The sequence below is a fragment of the Lipophrys pholis genome, assembly GCF_963383615.2.
Source record: "Lipophrys pholis genome assembly, chromosome: 10".
Lineage (NCBI taxonomy): Eukaryota > Metazoa > Chordata > Actinopteri > Blenniiformes > Blenniidae > Lipophrys > Lipophrys pholis.
Window position 1 is genome coordinate 14,337,376 of NC_137640.1, and position 21,941 is coordinate 14,359,316.

Here is a 21,941-nt window from a genome sequence, read left to right on the forward strand (position 1 = left end):
CGTGGCATCAAATATTAATGACATTATAGAGTGTATTGATTATATAATAACTTTTCCCAGCATCTGAGCGGAGACTGAAATGTATTCCCTGAATAATTGAAAATGTATCCATGAGCGGTTTTTCATCTCAATGGTTGGTGAATGTAATTGCATTGCGCCCCTACCCTAGTGTTATTTGAGATTTTATCAGAGAATACACGCGTGTGCTTGTGTGATAAACACAAGGACACTGAACATGTGAAAGTGTGTGCGTGTGCGTGTGTGTGAGCATTGCGTGGGATTGCCTGGACCTGTGTTTGTTTAATCGGATGGTTGAGCACTAAATATTAAGCTCGGGATGGAGTTTTGAAAAACAAGACCTCAGGGTATGTCTTAGAAATGTAATGCTCGCCGTGACAACATTATGGTCCTATGCGCTATATGTTAGTTTACCAAAATTGAGACTCATATACATCTGCTTGCTGCTTCTTACATTTCTATCACCACATTTGTACATGCTCTGATAATACTGCACTGTTTGCTTGCTGCGGCGCACCATCCACCCCGGCACTTGCACAGTCTGCAAAATGACGACCGTGCCAGACCAGTCAAAAATTATTTTGATGTATCACCTCTGCCTAACAATTCCTTTTTCAGGGTAGCTTTTAAACTTTTTGCATGAGTCAAGTTGTTTCAATATGCTATCTGTTCAGTATGTTAAAAGAACATGAATGTTGGTCCACCATACTGTATACAGTGGCTTTAAATCTGACTTGTTTGGGCACCTCAGTCCCTAGGGTTGTAGCTATCCCTGGAATTGCCTACTATAGACTCAATCAAATGATTATGATGACATGACCTTGAATTTTGCACATTTGCATATGCTTTAAGGTTTTGAACACATAAAAACTCGAATGCCAATTATAGATATGACTTTAACAAACTAACACAAAATGAGATATTTGTTTTTTTCTGTTCATTATGCATAGCCACTGTGCAGTATTAACACTTTGGTCATCATTTACTAAAACAAAAGGTGGCTCAACTGATTTTACAACTTCATCACCCCCCCCAAAAAAAAAAATCTCAATATTTACCACTACCTGTCAGCGAAGAGAGACCACATTCAATGTCCTCTTTTTTACCCTGACCTCTCTGCCCTGTGTATCTTCTTTTTCCCTTTCAAGATGACAGTTCACTCTCATTTAGACCTCCATTATGCATTCCTGCCTAAGTTTACAAGACACATTGACAACAGAACATGTGCAGACCCCTCCGAACCTCTATCTTTCTCCCTTTCTTTGAAGTATTGGAAGTGTCTTCCCCATTACTCAGCCCTTGCCTTTTCTTCCTTCTCCCATCTGATCCCTCACTCCTGCTCTTCATCTCTCTGAAGGAGTAAATGAAGGCAGAGGTCATACCTCCTCTCTTCCTCCTCTCCTGCTAAATTGGCTGTTGTAGCAGCCGCACATAGCTCCAGGCATTTAAGCCCCCTGCTCTGGAGAGCCAGTGAACAGACTTCCTGCTCATTTGTGGCAGTTCTGTCTCTTCAACCACAGGCTTGTTTACCCACAGAGAGCAAGAGGGAAACCCTCATTATAAACTCTGCCAAGGTCATTGCAGTCACCACACCAATCTGCCAGCTTCAACACACAGGCACTTCTGTTCTGTTGACTGTGAAGGTGCTCAGATGATTAAAACAACTCATCACATAATATTTTAGTCCCATTTTTCTCTATTTCTATTTTAGTTGTCCCAGTTTCAGCTTGAACAAAAATAAATATATAACCATTGTTATAACACAGTAGCAAATTGGTCATTTTAACCAGCTGTACCTGCCAACAAAAACAAACTCCTGACTGAGCCACCTGTTATTGTTTTAGTCTGACAGGTGGTGACTGCAAAGGTGTAACTGTGTTTTTCTAGTGAGCTGCCATTGCCCCGTAACACCCTCAACCCCTTTTCACCCCCCCCCCCCCTCCCTCCCAAATACCACCACAAACCTAACCTTGTAAAAGTGAGTGTATGATGTTGACGGTGGGCTCTGCATCCCTCCCTCCCTGTGCTCCGCTCCATAGGGGTCGACAGAGACACAGTGGCGTCAGGCAGAGCTCCCACAGCTCCAGGGCTGGGCAGAGAAGGGATTGCTGACACAGCCAAAGATGGTAAGGAGACGACTGCTGCCAAATGGATGGCCCAGCCATTTTACACACCCATGAAGTAATATGATCTGATATTGTACTGTGTTCACATAAACACGCACTGGTTGGCTGATGCTGCTGAGACAGTCGGAGCCAGAACAGAGATCGAGGGATGGGGAAATAGACAGAGAGTAGCAGAAAGGAGTGGGGGAGATGAGAAGAAGCTGTGCTGAGATCAGGGAAAAGCATTTTAAGCTGCTGACATGTTCACATTTTGTATGTATTTGAATTCATCAATAATGTTGCTTCTTTTTGTGAGGAATTTTCTCTATATCGAAATGTTTTTTTTTTTCATATTTGAAGGTAGTGAAAAATATTTATTCGTCGTAAACTTCATTAATGCTAAATTTCAGACATTTTCTGAGGAATTTCCCAAAATATTTACTTCTGTCTCGGTTTTGCTTTCCTATAGATATAGATTTCATATACCCTATAAAAAGGAATTTGAATCAGAAAAGTTGTCATACAGTGAAAGAGCCGTGAGTGCCACTCTCAATCGTGAATTTTGGAAAAGCAAATCTACATACTGTATGTACAAGACACAAGGACACTCTGTGTGTGTGTGTGTGTGTGTGTGTGTGTGTGTGTGTGTGTGTGTGTGTGTGTGTGTGTGTGTGTGTGTGTGTGTGTGTGTGTGTGTGTGTGTGTGTGTGTGTGTGTGTGTGTGTGTGTGTAAATGGAATTTTACACAAAAAGAATCCCAGCAACAGGTTTCACACATACACTTTGCTCAGTAGCTGTAACTTCACTTTAACTGCATTCTTTTTTCTTTTTTTTTTTGGAATAAATTCAGTTTACCATTCTTAAAAAGCCAATTTCAAGAATGACCATCAGGTATGAGTATTTGTTTTTCCCCCCTCTATCATATTTTATCCAAACCACAGCTGTTATTTGTCTCTCATATGTTTCCAACAACCGTGCTCATGTAATACTTTATAGCTCAAAGCCCTGCGCTGTCTCCTGCCGCCTACACACAAACAACATTTTGACTGACTGAGTGAGAGGAGTTGCATCTCGAGGCTGAGAGCCTGCGAGAGCGCTGTGTGTTGTACCTAGTCAGCAGGACACGCAGTGAGCTCAGTCTTTAGTGCCGGGCTCCACAGCGGGAGAGAAGGGACAGGCAGAGTGCTCACCACCAACATGAAGTGGACCGCTGAGCAGCACAAATGCTGGTGGGCAGGGACAAGGAGAGGGAGATAATTGGCCACTGGGACTCGGCAGGTCCCTGTTAATTAGAGGCAGCCATTTTGGTGTAAAAACTCCTCAGAAAATGTCCCATGGAGTTGAAAGTCTCTCTGACAGAATGGAGCCCAGCGGGGAATGCAAACAGATTTAATTTGGCCCTCTCCGATCAACTGTGTTATGGCAAGATACTATTCTCTCCTTCCTCCATACTCTCAGTCCCCCCCCCACCCCGTCTTTTCTGATCTGTCTCGGTATCTTTGTTGTGGTGGAGTGGTGAGTGAGCAGGGAAGGATACTGTCAAAAGAACAATTTGCATTCAGCTCTCATCTTGAGAGCTTTTAGACATCTCCTTGTCTGTTTGTTTTCTGCTGTGGGCTTGAGCCATTGTTCTTTCTCTGTATGTGCGATTGTGCGTGCCTTTGAATATGTTGTTCCTCTGCTCGCTGCAGATGCCTGCCGTAGACTGTGAATGCATGAAAATAAAATACAAAAATAAATACTGTATAAAAAATATAGATACAACTATATACCAAATGTTGTGTACTAATCACATAAAAACGCAGTTTTATATACGTATGTTGGATAAACCAACAGGAATCCATCATTATAGTTGCAGAAACTTCTTTATTGCTTTCAAACCAGAAAATATTCTAAACCCACTTAGTAATTCATGTACATTTTCTCACAGTCATGTAGAGGTAATAATCACAAATCATGACACCTACACTGAATAAAAATACTGAAATGAATGGTGTAGTAAAAATACATTATTGGGGTTGTTTGGTAGAGTTATTGATTTGGCTGCTGTTTGATTTCTCACCACACCTATGAAGATAAACGTGAAACAATTAAAAGCAAGCAGTACGAGTATTGTAAACGTCTAAAACTGTTTTGCAAACTATTTCTGGACAAACTGAGAATTTTTTTTATTCTGTTTGGAGCTATATTATTAGAACACCGGTCTGGTCTTTTGATAATCCAGAAAAACTGTGAAAAAAGGGCACTTTTGTCATTTCTTCTTTGCTGAAATCTGCCCTGCTTCCAAGTGCAGTCTGTCTGTGTGTACTTTAGAATAGTTAAAAATAGACTAAAAGCTGAATGGCTGAACAGGGAAAAGGAAAGATCTGAGTGATGGCTTTAAAAATTTGATTGAGGCAGATTAAAGAATATTTGCATCCTAATTTGAGTTTCATCGTGTTAGGTCATCGCTGTGCTTTTGCTGAAAAATAAAGTACATATTAGCGGGGACCTTTTTTCAAAGGTCTTCTGGTCTATTTCAGTGTCTCTTCATGAGGAATCAACTTGAGTTTTGCTCCTTAAAAGTAGTAATGCACATTAGCTGCCGGTTGCTGCATCTAAAAGCCACTGACAGCACTACGGTCCCTTTGTTGGAAAATTAGGTTTACTTAGATGAGACATTTGCACTAAATAAAGTGCAACCTACCTCTTCCTTAGACTTTCACTCGTTCTCATCTTTTTTTCCTCCTGTTTTCCTCACATTTGAACCGAGCTTACTGTTGCTCTTTGAATGCTTTGATCCTGAGGTGCTTTGCAAATCCATATGAAAATGCAAACCTCTCTGTCACAGCAGCAGCATCAGCAGCCAGACTGTCAGATGAAGGGCTGCCCCTGTTGTTGCCCCCTCCCACAAACCTCAGCAGCCATCAGAAAACTATTTTGCATCATTAGGAATATGTAGCAGTTTATCCTCTGTCTCACATTCCGTGTACTGCTCATTGTTTAGAGATGTTGACTGTGATGTGCACAATGTATTCACTCTTAAGTTGAGTTTGTGACTCTGTATGAGGCTCAGTAATGTTCTAATTAAATGTTGATATTGCATGACATTATATTTTAATGTATTTTTGTTGGGTTTTTGTCCACCTATTTAATGACTGCACATCTGATCAGAAGCAGCCATGTAGTGTCTATTTATGAATTGAGTACCTGCTAAATCAGTGCACTTCATTACACTGACATACTTCTAAAAAACTACTTCACTATCAATTGAAATGTCAACAGTGAATGACCTTTCTGTGGTTTCATGTCAATGTGTCCTGAGCCAAACATTATGATATGCAACTATTCATAAAAGTGAGTACAACCAATGCCAAATAGTCTTTTAAGCTGTGACGAAAGCAAACATTTGATCTAAGCATTAAGAGTGATTATCAAAAAAAAAAAAAGAAGTAGAAAACTGACCGGTGTTACAAGTCTTGTATGTGTGAATGTAACAGATAATAAATAGGAAGGTTACGATTTTTAATTAATATTTTTGGGGTACTTTTGGTAGGTTTCACCATTTTTTTCTGGCATTTAATTTCACAATACTTAATTACAATTCACATCATGTTATCTACTTCACTTCTTTCAAATGAAAACTAAACAGCAATTTCAGTTAATGTTAGTATATTTTGTGATTTATTTTTTAATCAACCGTACTTTTACCTGTAACTAAGTGCATTTTGAGCCAAGTAACTGTAATTGTGCGAGAGTATAATTTTGTAGGTGCTTTATCCACCTCTACTTTTGATATATTTTCACCAATCAAATGATTAATATCTAATCATTTACACGATAAAAGTAAATATACTCAGAATTCTTTGCAACATTTGCATTAAGGGATGTCAAAGTGTCCAATCTACTAACGTCGTCGCCAAAATAGACCTACAGCAAGGGGCGAGGAAGAACCCGGTGCTGTTCAAAGTATCGGAGAGAAATACCTCTTCTAGACAGACAGTAAACACTCTGAAAAATCTAACTGTACTTTTTGTTAATTTTAAGAATCCAATATAGTTTTTACTTTATCTGGAGGAAAAGTCAACAGACAGTACCTTTCCCATTGTGTACTTAATATTTCACATGACAGCGCTTTATGCAAAACCTTATGTCTGATGAGTCTGAGAAGTCAGACTGCTGAGCTAAATTGACATTCCAAAAATGGATTGAGGAATTGCTATTTGAGCAACAAACATTTTTTTCAGTCTTGTATGCCTTACTTGTATGTAATATCCATGGCTCCTCTCCTCTCCTCCTGCTATTCATCCTTCTCCAGATCATCAGTAATATGGAGGCTCCAGTGACAAACGGGCCCAGTGGGGGAGGCAACACTGCCAACGGCCCTACCTCCAACAACCGTGGCTGCCCCTCGCCCATGCAAACTGGCCCTACAAACGACGACAGCAAGACAAACCTCATTGTCAACTACCTGCCCCAGAACATGACCCAGGAAGAGTTCCGCAGCCTGTTCGGCAGCATCGGCGAGATTGAGTCCTGCAAGCTGGTTCGTGATAAGATCACAGGTACACAACACGGTGTGTTTTTGCATCAAACTGAGGTGTTGCTGGTTTTGCTTCAAAAATAAGGTTTCGGCAGCTAAGCCCCTGTGTAACTTCGGTTGTACACAGTTGGTCTGCTATAGGTATAATGGATTCAGTAAGGAAGTGACATAAGTATAAGTCTTAAGTTACCAGTTCACAAAAAGTCAGGTTCATAGGCAGAGATACCAAAGTTTCTGGATTGTGCTTGTAATTATAGGTATCATGTCCCGTGTCCCATGTGAATGCCACATTCTGCATTTTATCCAAACAAGGAGGACCCATAACCATACAAACATATTCAATATGTGATGGGGTGTTTCTTACCGAATGACAAAATACACAACGTGAGACCTGATGCTGAGCTGCGGCAAATCTTAACTTGCCTGTTCTTTAACTTTAACTTCACCTTAATGCAAAAGCACTCTTTTCTGCAAAAAGGCAGCTTAATGCCGTTCACAGTTAAAGGCAAAAGAAAAACAATAGTAAACTCCGTCCGTCTTCCATACCTGCTCATACAATTTACTAGGTGGAGTTTTCAGTCAAACAGCTTGTATACAGAAACAGACAATCACAGAGAAACATACACAACGGGTCATTTAGATTTGCCAATTAACCAAAGAAACATGTATTTGGACTGTGTGAAGGAAATGAAAGATCCAGAGCCTGAACGTTAACTGGTGTAATCTCATTGAGAGACGATAGTTTTCACCACTTTACCAGAATGAAGCGCAACTCAATATAGTGGAATCAACTTAATACTGTATAGTAAATCCTAAAAAAAAATATTTGTATAATTTTCATTTTCTTTTAAACTGTAAGATTAGTGACCATCCAAAGCTTTGTTGAAGTCAGGGGTCGCAGGTCATACAGCTTGCACTTGCAGACTTCCACTAGTTTTCTTCCGCCAGACGCTATTCCTGATGCAAACAGGATTCAAACCCAGGCTTAACACTAGATTTGGCATCTGACAGGTGGCTTTCTTCTTTGCTTATTTTAATTCCAAATGTGCAGATTGGGATATTAGAAATATAAGCAAAGACATCACTGTTAATACATTGTACGGTCCGAGTTAGAAGAAGAAGCAGCTGTCAGGACTTCTGCTGTGTTGCAGGTACAGACACATATGAACAAAGTTACAAACAAGTCCACACACTAACATCAGTCCACTCAGTTCAAGTGTTGAAAGGAATTGTGTGCAATATCTACAAGGAGAAACAGATCTTTGTCCTCTGTGTGTGTTCAAGCGCAACAACTCAGCAATGTAGCAAAGTGCCACATGTTCTCCAGAGGTGTTTAAATTAAGCAGCACTTTGCGGTGCTAATCATGGCTGTAATCTGGGCGTAGTGGCTGTGTGGGTGGTCATACAGCAGATGGATCAGGGAGGCGGATGGATTGTGGGGGGGGGCTCTGTGATAATGCTCTGTAATGGCTTTCATTTTAGATCCTACTTACTGACACTCTTCTCCTGATAATCTCATTAAAGAGCACCAGGCAGGCAAGCAGGCAGGCAGTCAAGATCACTGAGCCATTCCCGGATAGCAAGCAGGCAGGCAGGCAATAGGCAGCGTAAACACACACACACACACACACACATAGACAAATACGAACTTAATCACACAATTAGATTACCTGCAATACATTAAGTCTGCTTGGATGGCTGATAGAGATCACATTTTTGACTTTACACCAGAGATGGCCACTCTCCATCCTTCTTCCTTTCCTGTTCTTTGAAGTGTGTAACAACTGCATCATGATTTGTCTTAAGGACCATCTTCCTACTCCACTGTAATGGGTCACAAAATGGTGCCTGAGAGTCAGATACACTGCGATAATGGAGGATGGTGTGTACAAAAATAACACGCGGGTACCACGTATTATAATCGCCACCACCACCATGTTCCCTCTCCACCTGATTTTCCCTTCAAGTGTGATTTACCAAGCAGCAGTCAGGTACCATGCTTACAACAGACATTTGGACAGAGTTTAAAATGAGCAAAATTGCTATAAACCCGGTCAGGCCCTAAATGGGAACAGTGAGAAAGGTAGAAATGTTTGTTCGTTTACTTCTAAGCCATTTGGGGTACTTCTCTGCTCTGCACTACAAGGTCTGTCTGATGACTTAGCATCAACGCAAGAAGTTATAAATAAATCCTGCTCTCCCTCCATCTCCCCCTGTGGTGTATGCCTGTTTTGCTCTCCCATGGGTGCAATTTTCCTGTGCAAACTTTTAGGCTAACAAAGCACACATTCCTTCTCGGAGGGAATGCCAAGAGGACTGATGCTCACTAACACTCATCCAAATCATTAAAAGAGTAAGCCAGGTTTGAGAGGGGGAGGCTGGGATGAGTAAAGGGTCCACTTTATTAGGTCGATCAATACGCACGCACGCACGCACACACACACCTGTGTGTATTGTTGTATGTAAATATCTGTATTGGAGTGTAGAAAAGTTCTGTTTCTGACACGGACATATTTTTCTACACAAGCAAAGATTGTGGGAGAAAAAAAACAATATTTTGAAATGTAGGAATTTTCATAGTGGAATTCAAAAAGATGTCTCGAGGAAAGTTAGAAAGTTCTGTAGTTGCAGTCGTGAAAATTATTATTCAGTGTGAAGAGCAGACAGACTATAGAGTGAAATTTGCACTGACTTATTGTAAAATGCGTTTGGATAATAGTTTTATTATTGAAAAGTTCAAGACTGCGATATTCCTCCGACGGATTCAATTTGTCTGGCTGTTACATTTCACCTCACTAGTCCAAACTCTGTCATCATCAGACACTGATAAATGCACACAAGCAAACATACAACAGCTTTGTTTTCTTGCGCCTCTGTGTCCCACCACTGTTGGCATCTTGACCAAACTGTGAGAGTTTCCTGACAAGGTGTGAGCACTTGAACCTCTCAGAGGTACGAGAGACAGACAGGTCCTCAGCGTCCCCTCAGCTTCCTGTGGATTTGCTCCTGTCGGCTCCAATGACGCTAGCACGGTGTGAGGCTGAGGCGAGCGCGGGCAGGCGTAGACATTTCAGCTCCGTATGTCACCCTGGCTGATTTCAGCTGGTAGAAAAGCCACCTCTGATTGTCTTCCTTGCTCCCCTTGCCTGCCTGCCTCCCTTCCCGGATGCCCGCCTGCTTGCACAGCTACCTCTGCCTGGCGCTCTCATAACACGCCTGGGACACGCAGGTTAATCTTTTATTTAAGGCTAGCTTACACGCACCAAGATGCAGCCCACACATACTTGCGCGTAAGCCCCAGGCCTCCACCTGTGAATTTCCTGTCTGCCTCTGTACACTTAAAGAGAAAATATCTTAAGTGTTGTTTTGTTGTCTCAATTAGGTGTGTATACCGTCGTAGCTTTTGCACTTTTCTGGCTGCATAAGAAGCAGAGGTGCTATATATGGGAAACCACTATAAATATTTCCACTCGCAGCACTTTGTCTCTGGGATTTTTTCTTTTTATATATCTTTCTTTAAAAGCATGAAACTTCAATGTGAAAAGCTAAGAAATATTCGCTGACTGAGAGAAACAGAAAAACACTACACAACACTGCACACACGCACACACACACACACACACACACAGAGAAATGGAATTGACTGATTATTGTCAGAAAGTCATTCTTCCGGATCATTTTTTCTGCATCAGTTGCATTTCTGCTGAAACAATGAATGCATTGTTTTCATAATGACATGAAGGAAGAAGAAAACGGCTTTTCATGCTGCTCAAGAATTGATTGCATCGGTAAGATGCGAGGCTGGTTGAGTAATATATTACCAGGGCAAATATTTTTGGCTGGACTAAGACATCAGAGAAGTTAAAACTTCTCTACTAAGTCTTTCTCACTTTGTTCAGCCATGTGGATAACGTCTGAAGTTTAACATCTGCCAACCAAATGCTGCAACATTCTATAAATTAAATTAGAACTCACCACAAAATTAGAGACATTTAGTGTTTATTGCATCGTCTGTTTTTCCTTTTCAAAATCAGTTTCCTAATGTGGCTAAAACTCCTTACATTCGGGAACGTGTCAAGAAATGTAATTTGCTCTTTGAGGAAATAGCTGATAATCTTCAAAGGTCAAAGGTGACTTTATTGGTACCCATAGGTAGAGTTTCTTCTGGTTTCCTGTGGTAGTTGGTGGTACTCACAGTCTGCCTGGTTTCCTCAGCCAACTTGACTCCACTTTTAATAATGCAAACTGTATTTTTCTCTGGTTATAGAGAATTTAAAAAAACAAAAAACAACTGTGTATAAAACTCTGTAAACACATCATCTCGAAGCACACTGAGCGAAGCTATTGGTGCATACTACTCTAGTCACATTCCATGTGTTGGTTTTTATACATGGAATCTGGGGAGCTGATGCAAATCATAGTGACAATGTAGCAAGCCAAGCAGATGTTGGCCATGAAAAATAAATGGACTGTGATGTCAGATGAAGAGTAGTTCAAGCTGGAGCACCTCTGACAGACAGTAGATTCAGTACTATGGGATAACCTGACTGTCACGTAAAGACAGGTACATCTTTATTCTTTATATATATATATATATATATATATATATATATATATACACACACACACACACACACACATACAGTATGTATATGTATATGTATATGTATCACAATCTTAGCCTTGTTGTTCTCAGCTCACCTTCGGGGAGATTTGGGTACCTCCAGTCCATACTGGGCACAGATGTTTTTTTCACACTATCCCAGCCACTTGATTGTGTCTCTGCATTTACTTGCTTGTATCTTGCACCCTGCTACTATATAGTGTACCATCTCTGGGGCATCTTTGCACAGCCTGCACATTGGGTCTGATTTACTATGGTAGATCATTGCCTCTTTGGCCCTTGTGTTCACTGCCTGTTCGTTTGCCGTTGTGATTAATGGCTCCATGTTGTCTGTCACTCCAGCATTTTCTGGACCTTTGTAGGCCTTCTTGATACCAGCCAGTTCCTCTATCTGGTGATGGTACATACCATGTAGAGGCTTGTCTCTCCATGTTACCTGCTCCTCCTCATTCCCATGAGGTTCCTGCTGTCAGGCATTCACTCTCTAACACTCACTAGTTCTCAGCCTCCCTCTTTTCACTTGGTTTATAGTCTCAGGATGCTGGACTTGGGATGAAACCCTCCATGTATGGTGAGGAGCTTTCTTGTTTTGATGTCTCTGGCTTTTATCTCCTTCTTTGGTCAGCTTATGATCCCGGATATAAAATCATACAATTTAATGGTTCCATTAAAAAAAATCTAAATACACAAGACATTTTTATTATTGGGTCATTTTGGTGCCAGTGATCTACTAACGAAGGTCGTGCATTTAATTTAAAAACACAATTTTAACACTTATCCTAACCCTAATTGTTGCCGTGTTTCGTGTCACTATATATATATATTCATTTTATTAAATTCTTTATTTCAAACCCACACAAACCGAAATATCAGAATCAACACTGCACACCAATAAACCAAGATATTATCATGGTTTGGGGGTGCATGAGTGCTGCCAGTGTTGGTCAAGTCAAACTTATAGTTACTTCTCCAAGGCACTGTGCGTTACTATTGCAGGGTCCAGCAGGACGAGTTTCTTCTCTGTAAAGCCGCTTCATTATGAAACAGAACCGGGCCGCTGTTTTGTTCTCCTTCAAACGGACACGCACACTCACAGGCAGTTTCCACCCCGTGCTCTGCAAGCTCTCCTGACCTTCTCCACTCTTAGCCAATCACAGGCCTACTCGCTCTAACAGTGCGTTCAGGTGACACAAAAGAATCGAAACTAACAAACATTATCAATGAACCTTATCATTGCATCAAGAACACAACTCCTGAGATGTTACACTATTTTTGTAATTTCCCTGAGTAAAAAGATGAATTGACAGGAAGACCCCCCCCCCCCCCCTTTTTTTTTCAATCAGACAATCAATCAGTGTATCACGTCTTTCATTGATTGACTGATTTGACCCCGTACCTTAAATGGTAGCTTTGAGCAGGCAATACAAATAAATAAATAAATAGATAAATAATGCAACAACAGACTACAACTATATCACCGGCTAAATAAATGCCAGTAATAGTAAAAATCTGACAATACAACCATGAATCAGATATAAATACAACAAAGAATGAAGGTCAAAGGTTGAAATATGTATAAACATTTTTTCAAGGTAACTGTGGTAATACTGCTTGCCACACCTCCAGGGCCCGTAGAACTTGGCTGCGGGAGCTCAGTATCCAGGTCTTGGTGGCCAGTTCAATCCCCGGACATGAGCCCCATTTAAAATCTGTGGTGGACTAAAGGACTGTTTCATAGTGTAACCCAAATAATTCTGAAGAATTTATGGCAAATAATTTTGACAAATTTAAAGCGGTAATTCAAGAAGATTGGGAAGAGATTACCCCTCAATAATCTGAACATGCCGCCAGGATTAGAGCTCTACTGCATTTTAATGGAAGGACAACCAAATATTAATTTGAGGATGTGATTGTTGGTTTTTTCTTTCAGTTTTAAACACATTCTCTGTTATTTCTTGACTTTGATACTGACAATGTTGAGAACTGACATATTGAAACTTTGAAGAATTTAGTTTAGTTAGTTTTTCCCTGTAAACAATAAACCCAAAAATATTATTGCAACAACATATCATCAGTAGGGTAAAACTAATTTGTGTCACGACGGTCTAATCCCAGCTCACATTCCCTCTTAGTGGGTGAACAATCCAACACTCGGTTAATTCAGCTTCACAATGATAGGAAGAGCCGACATCGAAAGATCAAAAAGCGACGTCGCTACTCATATTCGCTTGTGTCTGTTGAATGCAGGCACACTTTTTGAAACACTAAACATTTTACACAATCTCAAATATTATTAAGTATTTGTGAAAAATATCTTAAGTGCGTCCGAAAACTTTTTTTCCACCACTGTTCCTAAAAAGCAAAAGTAAAGTCCTGACCTGCATTGTGTCAAACCAATTCATACTTTTCAATTTCTTACTGAAATTCTGCCATGGGAGATCTGTGTAGTGTTTATATCCCACATATAGGCTGCATTTATCTGAACCTGAAAAGGTCTGAAGGATGAAGATAGCATGAACAAAGCTGACAGGGAAAGAGATGAGAAAAGGATTTGACATCTCCAAAGCCAGGTATTAAGAGAGCTGCCAGACTCAGAACTGCATACACAAGCAGGCAGACACACATTAAAGTTTCAGGAGTCCCAGGTCCCGAGAATGTCCTGTCCCTCTCCCCTCCTCACTCCCTCTTCAGTCCCTCACCACTCCCCAGCATTGGACCCAGAATTGGATGTCCTCAGTTTGCCTGGCTGCATTGCTCCTCCTGTGACCCTCACATCAGACAGCCTCTGTCCTCTCTCATTTCACTCCTAGTGCCCTTTACAGGGAACACAGAGGTTGTACCTGTCCCCTGTGCCGTCCCCAGATCCAGGGGCTGAAAGCGCCTCAGGGTTGGCTCCAGAGCCCCACCCGAAATCATCCACTTTTGAGTGTACTGCAAGTCATTTAAAGGGGCAGGGCTGTTCACTTTGTTCACTCTCAGTCGGAGTTCAAGCAGGTGCAGCAGGTTCAGCTCTGCAATGCTGACGTAACAGGGTTATCCAAGACTTAAAGGGGCTTCTCTGTTTGACAGCTTCCCTTCTATTTTTCAGTTGCGCAGCTAGCCAACCAGCCCACACACACTGCATGCTGCAGTCCACTGGCCCCAAGGCTCAGGGAGCCACCATGAGGGGGAGGTTTACGTATGTGTGTGTGTGTGTGTGTGTGTGTGTGTGTGTGTGTGTGTGTGTGTGTGTGTGTGTGTGTGTGTGTGTGTGTGTGTGTGTGTGTGTGTGTGTGTGTGTGTGTGTGTGTGTGTGTCTGAGCTTCTATGTGGGCAAGTGAGTGGCTCTCTGTGTGTCTGGTGGAAGCGGGGCCTTGGGAGCTGAGAGTGGGAGCCTCCTGACTGCAACTGTGGCTGCTACCTTGACAACCCAGGAGGGAGAGTTGTGTTGAATGAGTGAGTGGGAGAGGGATCTACAGTAGATATGTGTGTGCGGGGGACGTGGCTCTGTTTATGAATTTAGTTATTTAAATGGACTTAATACATGCAACATGATTTGCACTTACCCTATGCTGGTGTTCAAAGCACTGCACCCTTTTGTCTTCTTTGCGGGGTTTTTTTTTGTATACTTTACACACTCCCTCTACACCTTTACTATTGAGTCTTAAAGGTAAGTGAAGTGTATTTTGACAGGAAGCTGTTGACAGGGCACCTTTTCGAATGCCGGGGAGTGCTGGCACATCAAAAATAATATAACCTCAAGTTGCTGCAGCAGCAAGTGGTGAAACGCCAGGGGATGGATGAGGATGGAAGCAATAAATGTGACACATTTATTTTGACAAATTCACATGTTTCCCTCATGGTAAAATGTTGACAAATATAAGACTGATTTAAGACTGAACTGATTTGCCTGATTCGAAGTAGAGGGACAGTCAGGCCTCTCAAGGTGTTGTCATCTAAAGTTCGTAGCTGTTAGGATTCCTGCCCGCTGAAACTCCCACTCACTCTTTTTGATGTTTCTGTCCCCCAATCACTTCTGAATGACAGCTGCTGACAGTGTGTGGGACTGCAAGGACAAGTGAAGTGTTTCATAGATATTATTCAAAGGTCCCTTCCCACAGATTTGTACACATTTGTGCACTTTTTTGTTTTCTTATTTTTATGTAAATATGTTAACTACATATGAACAGAAGACAAAACAGTGACTAATTTCAAAAATAATATCAACAATTGCTCAGTACAATTTCACTTTGCTCAAAATACAACATTATAATATCTGTTTTGACAACAGTATGTCAGACGTTCGAATGAACTTTTCCAGTTAATAGCGACATCATTTTACTAATATTATTATGAACAATAGACCTCAGTGAGTAACACAGTGCAATTTTATTTTCTCGCAGCTATGTTTTTTATTTGAGAGCTCCTACTTTAGATCAAAGAGCCTATAGTGTGTTGTGTGAGTGCGTTCATCTCCTGCTATCATCAGACAAGATGCTTTCATGTCTGCGGTACAGGGCTCTTAGTCACATAATACCACCAAAGACACCAAATTATGACAGGCAATATGGACTGAAGTCTCTTATGTGTACACGATTGTGTGTCATACTATATCTTTCAGTCACACATGAACATTTTTAACTTGATCATAGTATATTTTGCTTTTCTCGCTGCTGTTTCACACTTCTCTGTCGTTATATGCACTTTTGCATCCACTAGTATGTCAAATTACATATGTATCCTTTTGTGCGTGTGTGTGTGTGTGTGTGTGTGCGTGCGTGCGAGCGAGCGAGTGCGCAGAGGGGAGAAAGGAAAGGTGAAACGACATAGTGGTGGCAGCAGGCAGGACACCCGCTCAAAGTACTCTCATTTTCCCATCTCACACATTGGGCAACCTGCTGCTGCTCAGGAAACAAATAATGGCTTAGTCATAACTCGCCAACACACCAAAGCACTACTCACTAGAAATAGCAGTGATTTTCCCAGTGAAAACCATGCCCACCTCCCTGTACAATTCATGTCTGCATGTACAAAAGGACCGCCAAAGGAGTGCAGGACGGTTCAAATTAGCCCTCGCCACTTTTCTCCGTCACCTCGTGAGCTTAGTCTGTTAGTCAAAGTGGACATGTGGCATAATATGACCAAGCACTGCCGTACACTGTGATTTCAGTCTTAAAATCAATGAATGTCCACAGAAAGTTTGAATCATGCTCATCATACCATTCATGGCACAAAAATAGAATCTTTCTGTACACACAATAATTGTCATTCTGTATTAATGTAAAACTGAAAATTCACACATGAATCACGGGAATCTGACACACTTGGCTATTTTGTCGTGTGTGTTTTTATTTTTTTAATATACCCCAATCACCCATAACATAATAATCACTGAGAGACGAGCTGAAGCACCCTGATTAGGTATTTTATGGTACCTATTAGTAGATGAGACCAAATTAATGTTTGGTCCACAAAGCTGATGTGTCACAATCAGGAGACGGTGTGATAGTCTGAGTGAGTATAAGTATATGTGTAATTAAACAACATCATTCGTTGTGACAATACAGGAAGTCCCACATCCAACCACAGTTTACTGCTCTGCGTGATACAAGCAAGATGTGTCGTGAGATTAGAAATAGATGTTGAATTAAGTTTCATTCTCAATGCTGGATATCTCTGCTTTACTTCACTATATGTGGAGTTTATACTTCATAAACATATAAACATAACGAAATTTCCCTACAGATTCAAATCAGCTGTTTAACTTGCATTTAACTATTCACAAATTTACAAAATGTCGGTGCCTCTTTTTAAAGATTTATTTTGTGAACATGGCTATAGATCATCGCCTTCACCCTTTCAAATAAATCAAGTACATTTGACCGTGTGATGTCATAAATCTGCTAATGGATCTCAAATCTTCCAGCTCGCCAGTTATGCTGCAGCATTACATCTTAATGGTGCCCGAGTGGAATGAACAGAAACAAAACTGATGCAAAGATTATAGAAGTTGTTTGGAGTCATGTGCAATCAAGAAGTTGGCAAACAAACCCCTGAGACAGATCTGACCCCATGCTACAGTGCTACAGTCACATTTTAGCCATAACAAAATATAATGGCTCCTTCTAGCAAACCTAGATGTTTAAATGATATCCTCTGCCGTTTTTATAAATCCATGTGTTTCATTAGAAACATTTTTTTTCTCCTTATTCTAGTTGTTAAGAGTTGGTGGAGGATTTTTATGTGCAGGACTGTAAGGAGCTGGAAAAAAAAAATCAAAGACAAGTGAATATCTTACCTCATTAAAAGGCTATTATGCAGAGCAATGCATCATTTGGGTTCTTGTTTTAATTGACAATTAAAAAATATAACTTAACGTATCCATTAAGGTAATTGATCAGCACATGGCAGATTTCTCTGTTAGCTATAACTCCATTAGATGCTATTCATCATGACTTTTTAATAGCTTCTCTGTGTTGCCTCAGTTGTAGTGCGTAGGTTATTTTTCTGTAATTATGCAACTCCAGTAGACTGAGTGTGTCTTAAAAATATCTGAGGTTTTTAAGACTTCCCAGTTAACAGAGGATTTTTTTAAAGAAAGTCTAATGGTGATATTAAATTGATGGATGAGACTTACTGTATTTTCCCTGCTGTTTAATGTCTGGATTTTACTCTGCTCAGAAGCATTTCTATTTAAAATGATTTAATTTCTGAAGCCTTTTGTAGTGTTTTCTATGAATGACAACTTTGATAGCACAATAACATTTTCTAGATTTTAGAGACAAGGTTAACAGAGTCTATAGTCAGGACAGTATGCTGTTTCGTCGAGCTCCATTTTTGCAGTTTTCTGTCAAGTACAGTAAATTTTCTAATTGCAGCTTAGACTTGTTAACTGAGGAGAGAACTTTTATATGACGTTGGGAGTTCTGCACTTCTAAAAATGAGGCAAACATGAAACTTGACGTATGTCATTTTAAATTCTAAAATTGTGACAAAAACAGGCTGGGGCCGAGCATTAAAAGGCTCATCAATCATTGAAGACATTTTTAAGGTTCGGGAAATAGAAAATCTCCTCTTCAAGCAAAAAAAAAACCCCAGCAATGCACTCACTGGCAAGTCACAAACGCTTTCTCACCTCACCGTCCTGCTGCGAGGACATACTCTACTGTTTGTGTTTGTTTATGTGAGCCTCTGTGATGGAGTGATTACATGATTACGTGTATATGCATGCACATGTGTATACATCTGCCAGTGAGATGTGTTGGCGTCACTTCTCCCACCCATCAGTGCAGATACTAGGCATGCCAGGCAATCTGCCGGTGGCCCCCTGCTGTTTGCTGCTCTGTAGCAAGCTGGATATAGTGGGTGGAATCCCCTTCTGGAGCTCCTATGATGCTGCAGGCAGATGTCTCCCTCTGTCTACCCTCATCTCCCCGCTCACCTGGGGAACGATGCCAGCCAGCGAGCCTTGCTTCCAAACTCTTCCTTCCGGCCCTGGAGGACTTCAGCCTTGCCAGAGAGGGAGTGAAGACGGGAGTGGGAGTGTGAAGTTATGCCAGTGCCAGCGAAAGCTCCCCATGTTTACCACATGCACACCCAATTAAAGTGTACACACACAAATATCATTTCTATACAGCAGCTCCTGAATACCACCTCATTTGAGCTGTAATCAGAGTAAATACAGTATTACGTTTGTTTTAAGACTGTAAGCCGAATGCTGAATCACATCGACCACATCGACAGAACAACGCAAAAGACAAATAAGAGAAGATTATTTATCAGTTCAGAACAAGAATTCCTTCTAACGAAGATTAAAAAAAAAAATACTAATAATTTTCAGCAGAGTCAGCTGTGGAATAAATGGCCTCGTAAAATCTATACTGTAGGAAAAGTAACAATTGCTGTGAATGCTGTATCGTCTCTCACTCGTGCTGTTATAGAACTGAGCAAGAAATAGTAAAGTCTGAAAATCATGTCACCCAGAAGGATATCTGAACCACAGTTGTGGGGAACAGAATCTGGACCATCAAAAGGTGATGTTTCCTGGTCTGGTCTTACATCTGATGGTGTTAGGTGTGGGTGTTGGGGGAGGGGGCATCTAAGCGTGGGCGTTTAATAAATAAATAAAGACTACACAATATTATCAACAGAAACAATTCTTGTGCCTGCTTTAATGGCAAGACTCAAAGATTACTATCCAAGACGGCCCTTTAATGTTAAGATTATTTTTCCGCAGTTTATTTTTCCGCAGTTTATTTTGCCGCGTAACTTTTCACGCACTGTTGGGAGCACAGACACAAAAAGCACATCAAAACATGCGGAACATTCGGGACCATTTGCTCCGAGTTTTGTCAACGATTTGGCTAACAGATTCCCAAAAACAATCTTCAAACACCCCCACCCCCAAGAAGAAAAAAAGTTATTCTTTTAAAAAATGACCCACACAAAGTGGAAGGGAGAGGTACATAATGGAGGAGATCAGAGGAGAGCAGCTTCTATTGCCAGGGAGATGCTGAGATCAAAGGAGAGGCAGGCACACAAAATCTGGAATTTACTATTAATAAGTAAGTTACTTACTATTACTTGTTATTACATAATATGATTTGTAGTTAAACGGGAGATATAGTAATGATCTGTAATATATGTAGAATTTTTAAGTTCGAATTCATTTTAAAATAATTAACTATGCTATTCTTAGAATGGAAAAAAATGGCGCCAATAACAGCAGACCAGTGCTTTTTCCATGAGGCCCAGTGTTTAACGGCAGTGTTGGTCTAGCTACGAGCAAAAGATTGACATGTTAATTTTCTCTCATTCAGTTATTTGTTTTGACACGTGTCCCCCTCCTCCACATTAATAATGGCCTCCTTTGTGTGTTTAAACTCCAACCAAAAAAAGAAAGGTTACAAAAATAATCGAGAAAGTTATATTTAAACATAACACCACAGAGACAGTGAGAGAGACAGAGAGAGAGACAGAGAGAGAGAGAGAGAGAGAGGTTAGTTATAAATAGCAGGAGTCTCTCCAGGATGGCAGGTTTTTAATTAACAATGGAGTGTCTGATAATCCACAGTTAATCCAGAGGAAAAGAGGGAGGAGAGAAGCGAAGAAGAGAAAATCATCAGCTGTTTGATGTTAGGACTACAAGTCCCTCCTGGCCCTTTCACTGCTTTCTTCTGAGCTGTTCTTCTGCGTCGTGATATCCATAGCCCAAAAGTATTTATTTTGTGAAACAGCCATGCTCCATATTTTGTGATTCACTTTGTCTCTGACTAACCGCTGTCTGTTCCTATTAGTGTGAATATGCCACTCCTCTTAAACTGACTGCGAGTCTTTGGGCTGCTGTCGGGTGCCAGTGGACGGGGGCTGTTTGTTGAAAACTAGCAGACTGAAGGCCCTGATGGCTGCAGGCGTCCGCTTAAAGTCCTAAGCCTGTTGAAAGGCTTGATGCATTGGGGGAAACACTGGGAGATGTCAGGCCTGCTTTACTCTCAAAGGGAGTTTGCTATCTAAGACAATTGAGTTTTTGAGGAGTGGGTTGGGGGTGGGGAGAGGTTGCTCTGCATATTTTACACAATTGCAAGGACAAAAACAAATGTGTTTGTTACCATTGTGATAGCTTTGCTGAGGTTAACCTTTACTTAGTCATTCTTTATGTCACCCTCTTGTTTTCATCTATTTATCTTCTGTTAGGGTACAGCCTGAACAGTTCACCAGTCTACAGATTAACACAGAGACACGCACAACCACATAAACTCAGAACTACTGGAAATTTAAAATCCTAAATGAATGTAACAGCTATGCCTTTTGGGGTGAGGGATGAACCAGGAATTCTTTGAAAACCAATGCAAACACAGCGAGGACAAACCAACACCGTATAACCATCAGACAGTGAATAACATGTCACTGACGACAGTACTATAGCATCAGTACTTCTTATAGCCATAACTCTTGCATGACTTATGATATCCAATAATTTCATAAAACTACCAGAAAACAGAGAACTTGAGTTATGTGCCAATATGATAGTCATTACAGTGGACCCCAGGACTTCTGCAGTCTGACCCGATAATCACAGATCGGATTCAAGTGTTTCACACATTTGTAGCATGAGCTTCTTAGAACCATTGAAAACAAACAGTAACATTGAAAGACTGCCAGACAGTTATCTTGAAAAAAGAGGCATCAGCACTCACTTGTTGTTTATTTAATGACAATTTTATGGCCATACAATTTTTAATTAATTAATTTATTTATTTATTTCAGGCAAAAGCATTCCATAGTGGAGCTCAAGGGAGACAAAGTCATTACATGGTTCAGGACATGTCATGTCAACATGCATTTAACATAAAGAAAGCAAGCTCCAATTTTGCCTGAAAGAGTGTGGGAAGAAGAAAACTTATTTAATCTCACCCCCATTTTCAATTTATATTCGACACAATGAGCTTCACTGTTACATCTTCCATTTTTCTGCAAACTCTGGACTCAAAACTGATTTGGCAATCATCTATACAACAATATTAAATAAATCACATGGCAATAACATAAATAAAATATGCCAGCAATGGAAATAAATGATATACCAACAATGGTATAGAAGCTAAAGCACAAATCAACACTAGTAGACAGAGTATTGATATAAAATTAAGACCCACTCTCTCTATAATGTGACCAGACCTGATGTTTATATAAC

At 40.6% G+C, this 21,941-nt stretch overlaps 1 protein-coding gene across 5 annotated transcripts in view; it reads left to right on the forward strand.

Annotated features, from left to right (window-relative positions):
- elavl4 (ELAV like neuron-specific RNA binding protein 4) overlaps positions 1-21,941 on the forward strand; it is a gene marked incomplete at both ends in the record, with an annotated part of 82,486 nt that overhangs the window by 29,528 nt on the left and 31,017 nt on the right. For 3 of the 5 annotated variants that reach the window (XM_080473527.1, XM_080473528.1, XM_080473531.1), the window contains 2 exons: positions 2,058-2,144; positions 6,421-6,667. In XM_080473527.1, coding sequence (XP_080329653.1) covers positions 2,058-2,144; positions 6,421-6,667 — 334 coding nt within the window. The remainder of the gene's footprint in view (positions 1-2,057; positions 2,145-6,420; positions 6,668-21,941) is intronic. The other 2 variants (XM_080473529.1, XM_080473530.1) reach the window with 1 other exon arrangement.